Raw genomic sequence first — 14,105 nt, forward strand, 5'->3', positions numbered from 1 at the left:
TTTTGACATCTGCTGCGCCGTTGTCGGGTAGACTAGTGCAGGATTTAGGGACAGCGTTGATGTAGTTCATCACTTGGGCCGCTACAACGAAAATCAGAAGTCAAGGTTGGTTATCATTCGGTTTTCAACAAGATCAGCTTGCGACCAGATCTGGAGAAAAGCTAAAAACCACCTTCCTGAAGAAAAAACTACCTGAGAGTCACTGAAGATGTCCTCTGCTGACAGAGCACTGCAAGGAAAGAAGGAAAAAGAGCTCACTTTGCCGGGGTCCGTGTGATTATTGAGGGAAAGGAGGTGCACCCACTTTGCCTGAGGATCAAGCAGCACCAGCGCTGATGAGGTATAAAGTTACAGATGTCACATAAGGGATTATCTACAATTTTGAGGTTCAGGCTAAAAGTTGTTAATGTCAGTACTATGTTCACTAAGGGAAGTAAACTGTTCATTATTTTGTGTTAAGGCCACATTGTCTATATCAATTTTTTTCTCTCATTGTCAGGTGTTTAAGAGACACTGTTAAGCGTAAAGCTTTGTTTTTGTTTGCAAATCAACAGAATACTGTCTTTTTTATTCATCTTTTTCAAGAATCACACTCTGTTTAAAAGGATACTGCTTTTTGGAAAACGCAATGGGACAATGACCTATGGTTTTCAAATGGATCAGAAAGATCGGCAGGAGTTATTACTTTTAAGAACAAATTTAATGGAGGGGGTAACTCTAGCCGGACAAAAACATCTTATTGGATTATTTGCTGATGATGTCATTGTTTTTTTACGAGATCCTGACAAGTGTTTGATGCAACTATTCCATACCTTCGAACACTTATTGGGCTACAAAATTAATGTATCCAAAACACAAATTCTATCATTCAACTATACACCTTCTCAAAAGATTAGAGATGAATATAAACTAAAGTGGCACTTGAATACCATGAAATATTTGGGCATAACCTTGACAAAATCATTATCTGCTATGTTTGACACAAACTACAATCAGGTGGAGGGTAACAAAAGAGACTTAGAACGGTGGTCAACAATACCTACAAATTTTTTACTCTAGAATCCAAATAATAAAGATGAACGTTCTCCCAAGATTGCTTTACATGTTTCAATCACTCCCACTTTCTATACCTCAAAGTAAATTTAAAATATGGGATAAGATGATGTCAAGGTTTATATGGGATGGGAAGAAGCCCAGAACAAGGTTAACAACATTTCAACTCCCGAAGTGTAAGGGAGGGATGGCTTTGCCTAACCTAAGGGAATACTTTTACGCAGCCCAATTTAGACCTCTTGTTTGTTGGTGTAGACCAGATTATGAGGCACGGTGGAAGGAAATTGAGAAAGAAAATGAGGGAAACAAAATTCAAATTTTTATCTCTGACAAACAATGACCTCTTACAAAAGTAGAATGAATCAAATTGTGAAATTTACATTAGACACACAGTAATAGAAAAACATCAGTTAAAAGAACAATTATTTTTGCTGAGATGGTTTAGACACGAAAAAAAAATTAAGCCGGGACAATTGGACCAAACATTCAAATGATGGGAGTTAAAAGGGATTACAGCAGTTTTTACTCTAATGAAAAATGGAACACTACTGAGTTTCCAACAACTAAAAAATAAATACAAATTGGAAAATAGAGATTTTTTTTTAGATATCTGCAAGTAAGGGACTATTGTGTAAAGCAAATAAAGACTGAATGGCTTGAAGAACCATTGGGTGTTATTGGACTAGTAAAAAATTGCTATGAACATAAACAATTCAAAGCAATTTCCACCTTCTATAGATCTTTAGAAGAAGATAGACAGGACACAACCTTTTACCTTAAAAAGAAATGGGAAGCTGAACTTGCCATAACTATAACAGAGAAGGAATGGGTTAGTATGTGTGAAATACAACACAGCACAACGAATTCGCCGTTGTGGAGGGAATTTTGCTGGAAAAATTTGATGCGTTTTTTCATTACATCCAAAATAAAAAGTAAACAGATCTCAAGTCCACAGAAATGTTGGAGACTGTGTGGAGAAACAGAAGCAGATCATTCACATGTATCCTGGAAGTGCATAAAAATTAAAAAGTATTGGGAAGACCTTAAAATGACCATAGATAATAATCTGGGTTATGCACTCCTAAACACCTGTCAAGTGATGTACCTTGGAAACATAAAGGAACAGATACAAAAGGAGGACTTATATCTGGTAAAAATAATTCTAGCCGGAACTAAAAAAGCAATCACAAAGAAGTGGTTACACCCAGACCCTCCTACTCAACAAGATTGGATTAGGATTGTAGAGGGTATCTCAGAGATGGAAAAAAATCACATTCAATATTAGACTGATGGGATGTAAAGATAGACAATGGAGGAAGTGGAAAGCATTCCAAAGTGGCACCAAAAACACACCATAAAAAGAAATTTGATAGGTGGAAAAAGAAATGTAAACTCCAGACTGCATATATGTTCGTTTGTTTGTAATTTTCTTTACTGTATCGTTTTCAATGTTAACTAAAACTAATAAAAATTAAAGTTGAAAAAAAAAAGAACAAATTTAATGAGAATGTTATACACTCTGAAGTATACCCCAGTAGGTCATTATGTGTTAGAATTTACCATCAGTGTTGATAATGTCTTTCTTCTTGCCAGTCAGAAAAATACTTTTTGTTGGACGCCCCAGAAACATGCTTTTTGTTCTGATTATCAAATACCCTAATCTTCTGTTACTAGTGTGAGGTGACTTTAATATAATAGATCCTTCCTTAGACAGATGCCCACCTTGCTCAAATAACTCTGCTATAAATACATTTATGCAAAAAATTCTTTTAATAGACATTTGGAGAGTTAAGAACCCTAAAGCCAAACTGTACATGGAATAATAAATCCAGCTCTTCTAAATCCTGTATTGATTTCTGGTTAGTCCCTGATTGCTTAGATAAGAATAACATAATAGTCAATATAATGCCAACTCCACTTACAGAACACAAAGCGGTATCACTTCAGGTTTCTTTAAGTCTTCATGCTGCCCAAGCACGTAGGAGCTGCTACTAGAAACGTAATAATTCCCTTCTAAAACATGAGACAGGGATTGAAGATATTCTGGTATTGATTAAATGTTTCTGGGATAAATCCCTAGCCAGTCATGTTTACTGTCAAAACTGGGAGCTTTTCAAATTTGAAGCCGCTAAATATTTGAGTATGGCTTTTCAACAGCAAAACAAAGGAAAACTGAAGGAATTAATGTAGTTACAAGGATAACTGCTCCAGAACCGATCGGAAGATGATGAGATTGATTTTGTTTTGCAACAGAATAAATTAAATGACATTTATAAATTGAATGCGGGAGGCTTTATGAGATCAAGGAGATAGATGGTGGTTAGAAGAAGGCAAACAACACTCATCTTATTTTGGCCCTTATGTTCAGAATGCTATTTAAACAATGTACAAAAATGCTAATTGTTCCATCAAATTACATGCCGGTACATCCTTTAGGTTTAAGTTGAACCGTAGTATCAGGCGAGGTTGCCCCATCTCCCTATATTTGTTTCTCATCTGTGCTCAGCTCCTCTCTGACTATATTAAACGTAGTCCCCTGAAAGGCATTACAATTGCAGAAAAGAAAAATTCATTAGTCAGCTTACTGATGATGCCACCCTCTTTTTAAAAAAGTGCTTCACAGGTGCAGATAAACATTAACACAACTGATGCTTTTTCTGTAGCTTCAGCACTCCACTTAAACATCGGTAAATGTGAACTGCTTGCCCTCAGAAACTCTACCAGTCCCTCTATTGCTGGCATTCCAGTGAAAGAGTCGATCACTTACCTTGGTAATTAATAAAAGTCAAACCACCAGATACTTCTTCAATTTCAATCCAGTTTGACATAAAACACAACAAAAAACTAAATTCTTGGCTCCAACAGGATTTATCTCTGAAAGGCTTTTCAGTTTTACACACCAAAGCGGAGGGATTATCTCGATTGACTTATGCTGCTTTGTCTCTTGATGTAAATACAGAAACCCTGGTGGATATTGACAGACTCCTTTATAAGAATACAATACATTATATTAAGGGAGCAGTTTATCCAACTCATACCAACATGGTGGAATAAACTTTCTTGACTTTTCTACAGTAAACAATGTGTTTAAAGTAAACTGGATCAAACAATTTCTCAGGAACCCAACATCAATTTGGAACTTTATTCCAAATTAAAAAATAAATAAATAAATTTTAGTCTTTGTTTTATCTTGTAATTACAGTATTGATAAAATCCCCTTAAAACTGTCCAACTTTGCCAACGACCAGATGCTTCTTTCCTGGTCGTTGCTTTATAAACACAACTTTTCTCTGCACAGATACTATATTTGGAACTATATCTATATGTAGATAAAGATATATATCTATATCTATATCTATATATCTATATATCTATATATCTATCTATATATATATATATATATATATATATATATATATATATATATATATATATATATATATATATATATATATATATATATATATATATATATATATATATATATATGGAATAATTTATACTAGGACCTGGAATGGAAGAAAATTTGGACCACACCATTGAAATTCCTGTTAACCAAGAAATTAAAGGAAATATCTTTTAAAATTATTCATAGTTTTTAACCCACCAGAACCTTTCTTGTACGATATAAAAAGACATTGATGCTAACTGTTATTTCTTTTTAACTGTTAGAAGAAAGATATTTCTCTCTTATTTTGATCCTACTTATGCGCTAATCTTTTCTGGCAAGATGTTTGTGCTTTTGTTGTTTCTTTTATCTTATCTTTGTTACGGAAAAATATTGTTTGGCTTCTTTGATTGCCCTGCAAATAGGTCAAACACATTTCATTTGATTAATTTACTAATCTTAATGGCTAAATTTCATATACATGAATCCAAAATTTCTAATGCAAAACCGTCTTTTCAATGCTTTATAAATGAAACCAGACAATATTTTAAAACTATACAACATTCTCATAATATAAAAGCAATAAAACTATAAATTTATGCTCCTTGTTTGGTATCTTGTGATTAGCCTGTGTCTAATTGTTATTACACGAAACCCCCTGACATTGTCTTTTGCTCATTTATATCTGTAATGTTTGAATTGCTAATGAAGTTAAAATAATAATAATAATAATAATCCGCATTACTGCACATCACATCACAGCGCGACAGAACTTTAGGGTTACGTATTGTGCTGACGCCATCAGACCGCGCTGGGCAGCTATCTGCGCAGTTGTGTTTTATCGGATTTGCGGAGTTGTCGCTGCTCTAAGTGAAATAAAGTTCAGGACGTCTGTTTGCAGCCCCGCGGGGGACTCTGAGTTCAGCAGTGGGACCAAACAGGCACGGTCCGAGTCAGATCAAGGACCCGAGTCGTAGTTCGTTGTTTTCTTTCTGACGCAGCTAGCAGTTAGCGTCGTTAGCTCAGGTGTGTGCTCGATTTTCGTCTCTCAGATGGAATATCCCGGAGGAGGGGGGGCGGTGCTGAGCAGCGGGAACGTCCCGGCCTTCCTGACCAAATTGTGGACCCTGGTGGAGGACCCGGACACCGACCCGCTCATCTGTTGGAGTCCGGTACGCACGTTAATAGCTAACAGCTAACGCAGACAAGTTTAACTTTAATTACACTGCAGAAACAGACACAACTTTATTTAAACTGGAATGCAGACAGGTTTGTTGACAAACTTTATTTACTGACTAAGGAAAAGAGGTCAGCTCAGTTAGCTTGGCTTCAGTGAGCTATTAAGGCTAACAGATCTCACGTCAGAGGTCAAATGATTTCAGACATCATCAGCTAGTCAGTAAATGATCAGTTGACGGTTGTTTTTCTGACTAACAGATCCCAGCAGCTGTTTTGGTGATTGGCATAAAGCCTGAATTCAAATAAGCTGATGTCACTGTAGTGTCATAGCCCACACAATGTACAGCTGCAGGTGTTAACTACCAGTTGCACTGAAATCAGTCACTTATCACCAAGAGGTCTCCATCTTTATTTTCCTGATTTTTAGGTGGGTTTTTTTTTTGTTTATTTGTTTTTTTTAAATTGCATAACTATTAGGCTCCGCCCACAGCTGAAGGTCATGTAACACCAGATTAAAGATTCTCAAGTGTAATTTCCTAGTGTAGTTTAAAAAGGAAAATGAACCTTTAATCCATGGTTTTCATTACTGCCACACCCCCACCTAGATGGCAAAAACAATACTGCGGTCCTTTGCTCTCCAGCCTCCCTGTGAACGTCTCCTAGTTTAACTAGAAACCAAAGTGCCAGATAGTTGCTGGGCTATCAGATGCAGTAATCAACATTTATTTACAACTGCCAGAGAGGAGTTTTGATTATGGCACCAACATGTAAGCACACCTCCTAACTCTTACTGGCTACATCTGCTTTTCACAACAACCCTGGCTGTGCAGTGCAGGAATGATTTAACTGGCATTAGAAAAATACTCGGTCAACTTTACTGTTATGACATGATATTATTGTGACAAGTTAATACTACCTGAACTTTTCTGGAACTACACTGTAAATATCCAAGTCAACAAAATGTAAGATTTACATTTGGTAGTTTGTGTTTAACCCTTTCACGCACAGTGCTCACTACAGTGGACACCTATTCAAAGGCTGTTTTCTTGTATTTGTGTCAGAGTTGATGGTATACTTGCACATAAACCACTACACTGGACACTGATGTGTCACCCCATACCCTGCCACCCATTCCAAATGTCCACCTAAGTGGACATGTAAAAAACTATTTGAAAAATACATGTTTAAGAAATGAAGTTGCAAGATATTTTTTTCATGCCTAAAGATCATTAAAAATACTTAAGAAAAAAAAATCCTGATTGAGGTTGTCATAATTAAGCTAGCTATGTAGCGCTTACTTTTGCTTTAACAACAAACATTTTCTTGTTCTTCACCTCCTTTACATAAAGCTTCCGCGGCAGGATATGGATCACAAGTCCCCAAAATTAATGGGTTCTCTTTATATCGTTGTTTTTCTTCCATGGATAGATGATCCAAATAAAGAGTTCACTTTCATCTGCAGTGTGTGTGTGTTCTGTTTAAATAAGAGTTCCAATCAGTAATCTATTCATCAGTGCCTGATGTGCAAAAAAACCAAAATGTTGAAATAATCAATAAACTGTGAGCTGGTCAGACACAGTCTGCAGGAGAGCAGACAGCTGAGATTAAAGTGTTAGCAGTGTGCTCTGACTTTCAGATCTATTCCTGGAGATTCCTGAGAGCGTAAGAGCGTATATAGTCTCTGTTTTTATCGGTTGATTATAAGGTAAATGGAGTGGTTCTTATACATTCCTTAATACTCAAGTACTCAAAGTGCTTTATACACCATGTCTCATTTACACACATTCATGCGACACTTTTTTCAACCTGCGCGCTTTCTGTCGAACAGTCACACACTAATGAACGCATCGAAGAGCACCCGGACCTCAGGGTTCAGTTTGTGGCCCAAGGAATGGAGCAGAGAGGAATTAAACCACTAACCTTCTGATTAACAGATGACCTGCTTTGCATCCTGAATCACAGCCACCACAATAATACAGATTCTTTTTCTTTTTCTCCTGTTGTATAAGAGTGGTACCAGTTTCCATGTGTTCGACCAGGGGCGGTTTTCCAAAGAAGTTCTCCCAAAGTTCTTCAAGCACAACAACATGGCCTCTTTTATCCGCCAACTCAACATGTGTGAGTAACCAGCAAGGAATCATCAGTGTGTTAGCCCCACCTCTGAATGGTAGCTTGTTCAGAGGTGGGGCTATCACCACTGGTTGTTTTTTTTTGTTTTTTTTCATTGATTTATTTTTTGGGAAAGAAGATTCACCCAATCAAGTGTGCTTTGTGAAGAAACATTGAGATATGAGTGAAATGTCTGGTGTTTAGCGGGTTTTCTTTGCTGCTGTAATTATCATAGCAGCAACAACCAGTCATCACAAGGCAAGGTAGCCTGCAGTTAACATAGCAGTTAATGAGAAGATAGCAGTTAATGAGCTAAGCCAGTGCTCCCCAACCTTTGTTGCGGCACAGACTAGTTTATGTCCGACAATATTTTCACGGACTGGTTTTAAAGGTGTTGTGGATAAATACAACAAATAAAACGAGTATCGGTACCCCCCAAAAAAGAACATTTATTCATAACACATGGGAAAAGACCCAGGGAAACAGAGTTAACGATAAAAACGGATAAAAACCACAAATTTCACACCTGAGCCTCAACTCTCGTGGTCCGGTACCAAACGACTCACAGACCGGTACTGGTCTGTGCGCTGGAGGTACCGGTTTGTGTATATCAACTGATCGTTCATCATGATGATCTTTGTGCATGAGCAACTTCTTTTTCTCCATGTCACTGAAGAAGTGCTAGTTGACTGGTATGCTGAAAAGCTTAACTTTTCTCAACACTCAGCAGAACCATCTTTATAAAAAGTAGGATAGAAGAAAAGGACAGGCCCACCTGTGCATGCTCCACCTCTAGCACTGTGCATGCAAAGGCATCTGGACTATGGAAGAGCCAGAAAGAGCAGCTGTGATATTAGCAAGTGTAGCATTGTATTGATGGTGTCCACATCCTTTATTGATGGTGTAATGGTACTTCTCTCAGATGGTTTCCGTAAGGTGGTGCACATTGAGCAGGGTGGTCTGGTGAAACCAGAGAGAGATGACACAGAGTTTCAGCACCCATTCTTCATCAGAGGACAAGAACATCTGCTGGAGAACATCAAACGCAAAGTCACCAACGTATGTAGTGCCTCACACACCAGAGAATACCTAAAAATGCAGACAGGTGATAGACTAAAGGCAGACTCTGCTGGACTTCCTCTGAAAGGTGATGATTCAGAGTGCTGTGTGACATCACAGGATACAGCTAATCAATCATAAATACTTTGTATAGCCCCCTTAATGTGGGGTCAGAGTGGCCTTTAATCTATCGCTGTGCATGTGGTACTACGAACTCAGAACCCAATCTGACCTGTCCTGTCCATCTCCTTGGTAACGGTATGCTGTGATTGGAACAGGTGTCATCAGTGCGTCAGGATGATGCGAAAATCTCAGCAGAGGAAGTGAATAAGATCCTGAACGATGTCCAGTTGATGAAGGGAAAACAAGAAACCATCGACTCCAGGATCGTCACAATGAAACAGTAAGTACCAAACCAGAATCGGGGCTAGAAACCACTCGGCAGTGTTGACTAAAGGCTGATTTTGTATTTCAGTGAGAACGAGGCTCTGTGGAGAGAGGTGGCCAGTCTGAGACAGAAACACACTCAGCAGCAGAAAGTTGTCAACAAGGTACCTGTTCTCACTGTCCACACCTTTCCAATTAGCAGAACTCTGTAAGAATACACCTGATGTGATCCCTCTAAAAATATGAAAACCTCAGGGGAGAGTGATGCCACATAGTTGTCAGACATTATCTTAACATTAATGAACTCTCTGCCTGTCTTTCTCTCTCTCCAGCTCATACAGTTCCTGGTGTCTCTCATTCAGTCCAACAGACTGCTAGGAGTCAAGAGGAAGATGCAAGTGTTTTTTTGATACCATAGATACTACAACAAATGCTACACTGTACACCACAAAATGTTACAATTGTGACTTAGACACTAGATAATTTCAAAGTGCAGATTGGATGCTGTGAGATTTTCTCTGCTAAGAACATTTTCAAGAAAATGTTCCCAGGTGATAAAATGAGGATCCAACTGCCCAAATTTCTGACTTTTGCTTTTATTTTGAAGTACCAGTTCCATTTCCCTCTCATACCTGACCTTAAATTCAGTTTCGTCTGTACATGTTTTGCCATCCATCCATCTTCATCCGCTTTATCCGAGGCCGGGTCGCAGGGGCAGCAGCCTAAGCTGCTACATGTTTTGCATTTTCGTTTATTCATTTTAACTCTCTCTGCAGTCCTCTGATGCTCAACGACTCTGGCAACACCCACTCAATGCCCAAATATAGCCGTCCCTTCTCATTGGAGCAGGTAACTTGTCTCTGATTTACATCTTTCACTCAGAGCTGCACAGTCAGCGGTGATTATCTTTCAGAGTGACATTAGCTGATTGTCTAGCTTTAGCTTTGAAAACTAGACTCTTCATATCTACCTGTGCAGATCTTTGTCCTCACTTGGTCACTTGTGCTTTTGTGTTTTTCATTTCAGGCTGCAGCCAATCTCTTCTCAGCTGACACCTCTGTGACTTCAGGACCCATCATTTCTGACATCACAGACATGGCCACATCTGGTTCAGATGAATTGGCTAGTGATTGGACGGACCAAGGGTGAGTACTGATCAGATTAGTCCTGCTTAGTCAGTAAGTGATTGATCCTTCAGAAGTCAGAGTGCATAACCTCCTTGCAGAGAGAGCCAATCAGTCGATATCAAAGAGGAGCCGTCCAGTCCAGAGGTGGAGGTGTGTCCTGTTCTGGAGGAAGTGGCTGCACCAGTGGACACGCCCTTCTCCCCCACCACCTTCATTAACTCCATCCTAGAGGAGAATGAGCCACCCACCCCAGTCACCTCCACGAGCAGTGCTCCCACTGGTAGACATTAAGTTTGTGGTTAGCAGTTTGATTCCTGTTCAGAGCATTTCTGGTAAATAAAAATCTTTCTCTCAGCAGCCAGTCCCATTGTGGTGATGAGCCCCGTCTCCACTGGCCCCCTGTCTTCTGCCTCATCCACCCAATCACTCACCTCTGTTACCACAGCAAACACAGCCCCCAGCACAACAGCACCTCAGAAGAAATGTCAAGCCATCGCCTGTATTGACAGGTAAGTGTGACTACACCAGTATGCAGTTGTGAAACATTCATAGAGACTTCTAATAGAGTTAGTACCACCTGCAATGAACAACTATGAGTGTTTACCAAGAGTTAGCCCAAGTATTTCCCCAACAGTGGCCCTGCTCTGACTAAAGCTGAAACTGTGTTCGAGGTTGCAAAGAGCTGCCCAACAAACCGTCTCAGTAGACTGTCTATTAAACTGTCCTCAGTCCACCCTTACGCTGGGGAAGGCGTCACCCTTTACTGACAGCTTCCCCAGCATCTCTCCAGAAACTGCCCCAACAAACACCTGCAGCTTCCCTGAACAGCTGCCCCACCCCCTGCATCCGTCACCTTGACATTCTGAGTGTCTTTCTGAAAAGTGTCTTTCAGACAGGATACTGAAAGTGTTCTGCTGAATGCAGATTGCAAGCTTGTGTCAGGAGTGTGCGAGTTAGACCTCAGTCTGAAGTTTGTGCTACAAGTTTAGGAACCTCCTCCTATTCAGCCCACTTGAATAGCAAGTGCAGCGCTGCCTTATCTGAAAGCCTCTTAACTAACCATGGTGTGGTTTCAGTTTGTCTTACATTTAAGGTGATGGTCCTGTTGCAGGACAAGTGTGTCATTAAAACCCCTGTGCTTCCTTCAGACCACGCCCCATTCCCTCTGCAGGTGGACTCCCACCTGATGTTTGGCGGTTCCTCTCAGCACAACCTGACAAGTGAATCACTAACTCTACAAACAATTATTGATTTGTAAATATTTGTAAAGTTTTGAAGTCTTCTGGTGACATTCTGCATTTTCTTCTTGTCAAATGTGTGAGGTCCAGATCAGCTTCTTTAGCTGATCAGATGTCAGAGGTCATGAGATAGTTAATTGATTATATTTGGTCAATATTAAGTGCAGAAGTAAGCAATCCGGTCAACAGGTCAAAAAAGGTTTCTTAGGTGGCTCACAGCAGGAAATGTTTCAGGCATGTTCTGACTACAGGAAATACTGTGTGTGGCCACAGTGAGGGGTGGAGCCTTTGCATAAGATTATTAACAGCAGAGAACTGGCAGGTTCAAACTGAGCTCACCTGTATGGAACAGTTGAGATGCAGATCATGTATTTATTTGGATCTCTGCAGACATAAAGGAAAATGTAGAATAACGGCAGACATGTGACCTAACATCAGACCTGTCTCACCTGTGTGCCTCAGGTCTGAGCTTTTGGATCATGTGGATACTATCGACAGCGGCTTAGAGAACCTGCAGAACATACTCAACACACAGACGTTCTCCTTGGATACAGTTCCATTTATTGAGGTTAGTCTGACTTCTTGTTACCACCTCACATTATTATCACTTGTGTTTGTGTGTCACTAACTGTGTGTGCGTGTGTGTGGGTGCTTAGTTTTTCAGTTCATCTGGCTCGCCTGCAGACTTTGACCTCGACAGTTTGGACAACGTGAGTTGCAAATTTCACATTCTTTGGTCTGCTGTTTCAAAAATAAGAGCGTACTGTTGCCGATGATGTCAGACCTGTCTCACTGATGTTACCGTTTCCCACTAGCTGCTGTCTGATGAAGCTCCTAAGGGAAGTGAAGAAAGCGGAACGGGTGAGTCATGCCTTCAGTAAGTTGCTGCTCCATCCACCTGTCTGTTGTCATGTCATGACACTGTGCTGCTCTCTGATTGGTGCAGGAAAGCAGCTGGTTCAGTATACACCTGTCCAAACGTCTGAATCTGACAGCGGGGCTGACCTGCCAGCGCTGCTGGAGTTGGAAACTGAGCCATTTCTCAGCTCTGACCCCCACACCGAGGACCCAGGCATCACCTTGTTGAACCATGGCAATCTGGACTCCAACCTCTGACCTCTCGAGTAACCATAGCAATGTGACACCTGAGCACTGACTCAGTTGCAGCAATAGATGAGAACAGTCGATAGGTCAAAGGTTGTGTTTTTATTACACAGATGTTATTGATATTAATCTGTCTTCTTCTTCTACTCTTGTTCTTTTCTTCTTTGTTGAAGCTTAAATGGAAGCCTTTGTTGCTGTTGAATGCATGTTGAAGTCAGATTTTATGGTCGTCTTTATTTTCTTGTGTAAAATAGATTGAAAAGAATCAGAATATTTTTGGAGTTTTATCAACAAGTGCTGTGCGACCTGACTGACTGCCTACCCATATGAAAGAGCCATGTGGATCAGTGTTATTTCTCATTAGTTTGTTTCCATCAGTTTATATTACTATTATATTCAGTTAGTTCCCGAAACATGAGTTCACATCACTGCTCACTGCTGTGTCCCCATGTTTCAGAAATAATGCAGAGACATGTCTGAGATGGTATGAGCGCCTTTTTTGACTTGTATATTAGAGATGCTTTGGATCAGATTTGAGATTCTTGTCTGCAGAAGCTTCATGGATGGAACTCTGAAGGTAACCAAATGATGGTCCGTGCTGCCAATTGTGTTTGTGTTTGCAAGGCCAGTTTAAGGAAACTTTGTTTGAATTTGTCGGGGTTGCACGTTGTTATGTCATCAGACACAGGGTTAACATTCCTCACAGCTTCACTTGGTTAAAGTTTAAACAAAGGCCGAGATCTTAACCACATCTCAGGCTCAGTGCTGTGATACAGGGCTCATCTGTGATGTCGTCATTCTTACTGAGCAGCTTTTCTGTATGCTAAGTCACCTGTGGCTCACCTGAACCAGTCGTCTCTTTGATGGCTAAGAAACACCTGAAGTCCTGAGGATATTTTATTGGTCACATGGTCAGAGCTGAACAAACAGAAAGCTCCCTTCAGTATTAACACATCTGTTAATATAGTACAATTATATTTAAGGCAAGTGGTAAATCCACCCGAGTCCTCCAGGCTAACATGATGGCGCTCCACGTGTAGAGAGGACAAAGACGGGGTCAAAGGGCAGATGAAATGTTGATGTATTCTGAGTGTAAAATTTTGATTCAATAAAATGTTTTTAAACAGCAGCATGTGAATGAATGACTGGTTGATTTAAATCAAACTGTGAGGATGTCATAAGGTTGGTAATACTGCGTTGTCTCTACAAAGTGAAATGAATGTGTGAGTAAGCTAAATCACCACGTTAACTGATGCTGAACAGATCACCTGGTCAGGAGCAGGTAAAGTTCAGAGTTTCAGTTTAACATCAACTATGTTTATTTCCAGCATGTTTTCAGCCTGATAGATTATCTGTTAGGAAACCATGTTTTATAGTAAGCGCTACTTTTCTAACAACAGTCAGTGAAGCTCAGCTGTAAAGTTAGCTCAGACCTTTTACCCCCTGCAGCTACTAGAATAG

At 39.9% G+C, this 14,105-nt stretch overlaps 1 protein-coding gene across 3 annotated transcripts; it reads left to right on the forward strand.

Moving 5' to 3' along the window:
- The first annotated feature begins 5,229 nt into the window (after positions 1-5,229).
- Positions 5,230-13,773, forward strand: hsf1 (heat shock transcription factor 1). 3 transcript variants are annotated; one of them, XM_012922789.4, is made up of 15 exons: positions 5,230-5,613; positions 7,630-7,738; positions 8,652-8,788; positions 9,067-9,191; positions 9,264-9,339; positions 9,508-9,569; positions 9,952-10,024; positions 10,202-10,320; positions 10,401-10,582; positions 10,658-10,811; positions 11,451-11,522; positions 12,003-12,108; positions 12,197-12,250; positions 12,356-12,401; positions 12,487-13,773. In XM_012922789.4, exons 1-15 carry the CDS (start codon positions 5,494-5,496, stop codon positions 12,654-12,656), a joined length of 1,605 nt encoding a protein of 534 aa, XP_012778243.1. In that variant the 5' UTR covers positions 5,230-5,493; the 3' UTR covers positions 12,657-13,773. The 3 variants fall into 3 exon arrangements, with proteins under 3 accessions (XP_012778243.1, XP_012778244.1, XP_023009000.1); XM_012922790.4 differs by having other exon boundaries at positions 10,661-10,811; XM_023153232.3 differs by lacking the exon at positions 11,451-11,522 and having other exon boundaries at positions 5,231-5,613.
- The last annotated feature ends 332 nt before the right edge of the window (positions 13,774-14,105 follow it).

This window comes from Maylandia zebra, linkage group LG22 (genome assembly GCF_041146795.1).
Source record: "Maylandia zebra isolate NMK-2024a linkage group LG22, Mzebra_GT3a, whole genome shotgun sequence".
NCBI classification, from domain to species: Eukaryota; Metazoa; Chordata; class Actinopteri; order Cichliformes; family Cichlidae; genus Maylandia; species Maylandia zebra.

Excerpts from the sequence above, each read along its gene's own strand:
- hsf1 (XM_012922789.4), top strand. The coding sequence starts at position 5,494 with ATGGAATATCCCGGAGGAGGGGGGGCGGTGCTGAGCAGCGGGAACGTC. Across the intron at positions 7,739-8,651 it reads TATCCGCCAACTCAACATGT|ATGGTTTCCGTAAGGTGGTG; the intron begins GTGAGTAACCAG and ends TACTTCTCTCAG. Across the intron at positions 12,402-12,486 it reads AAGTGAAGAAAGCGGAACGG|GAAAGCAGCTGGTTCAGTAT; the intron begins GTGAGTCATGCC and ends TGATTGGTGCAG.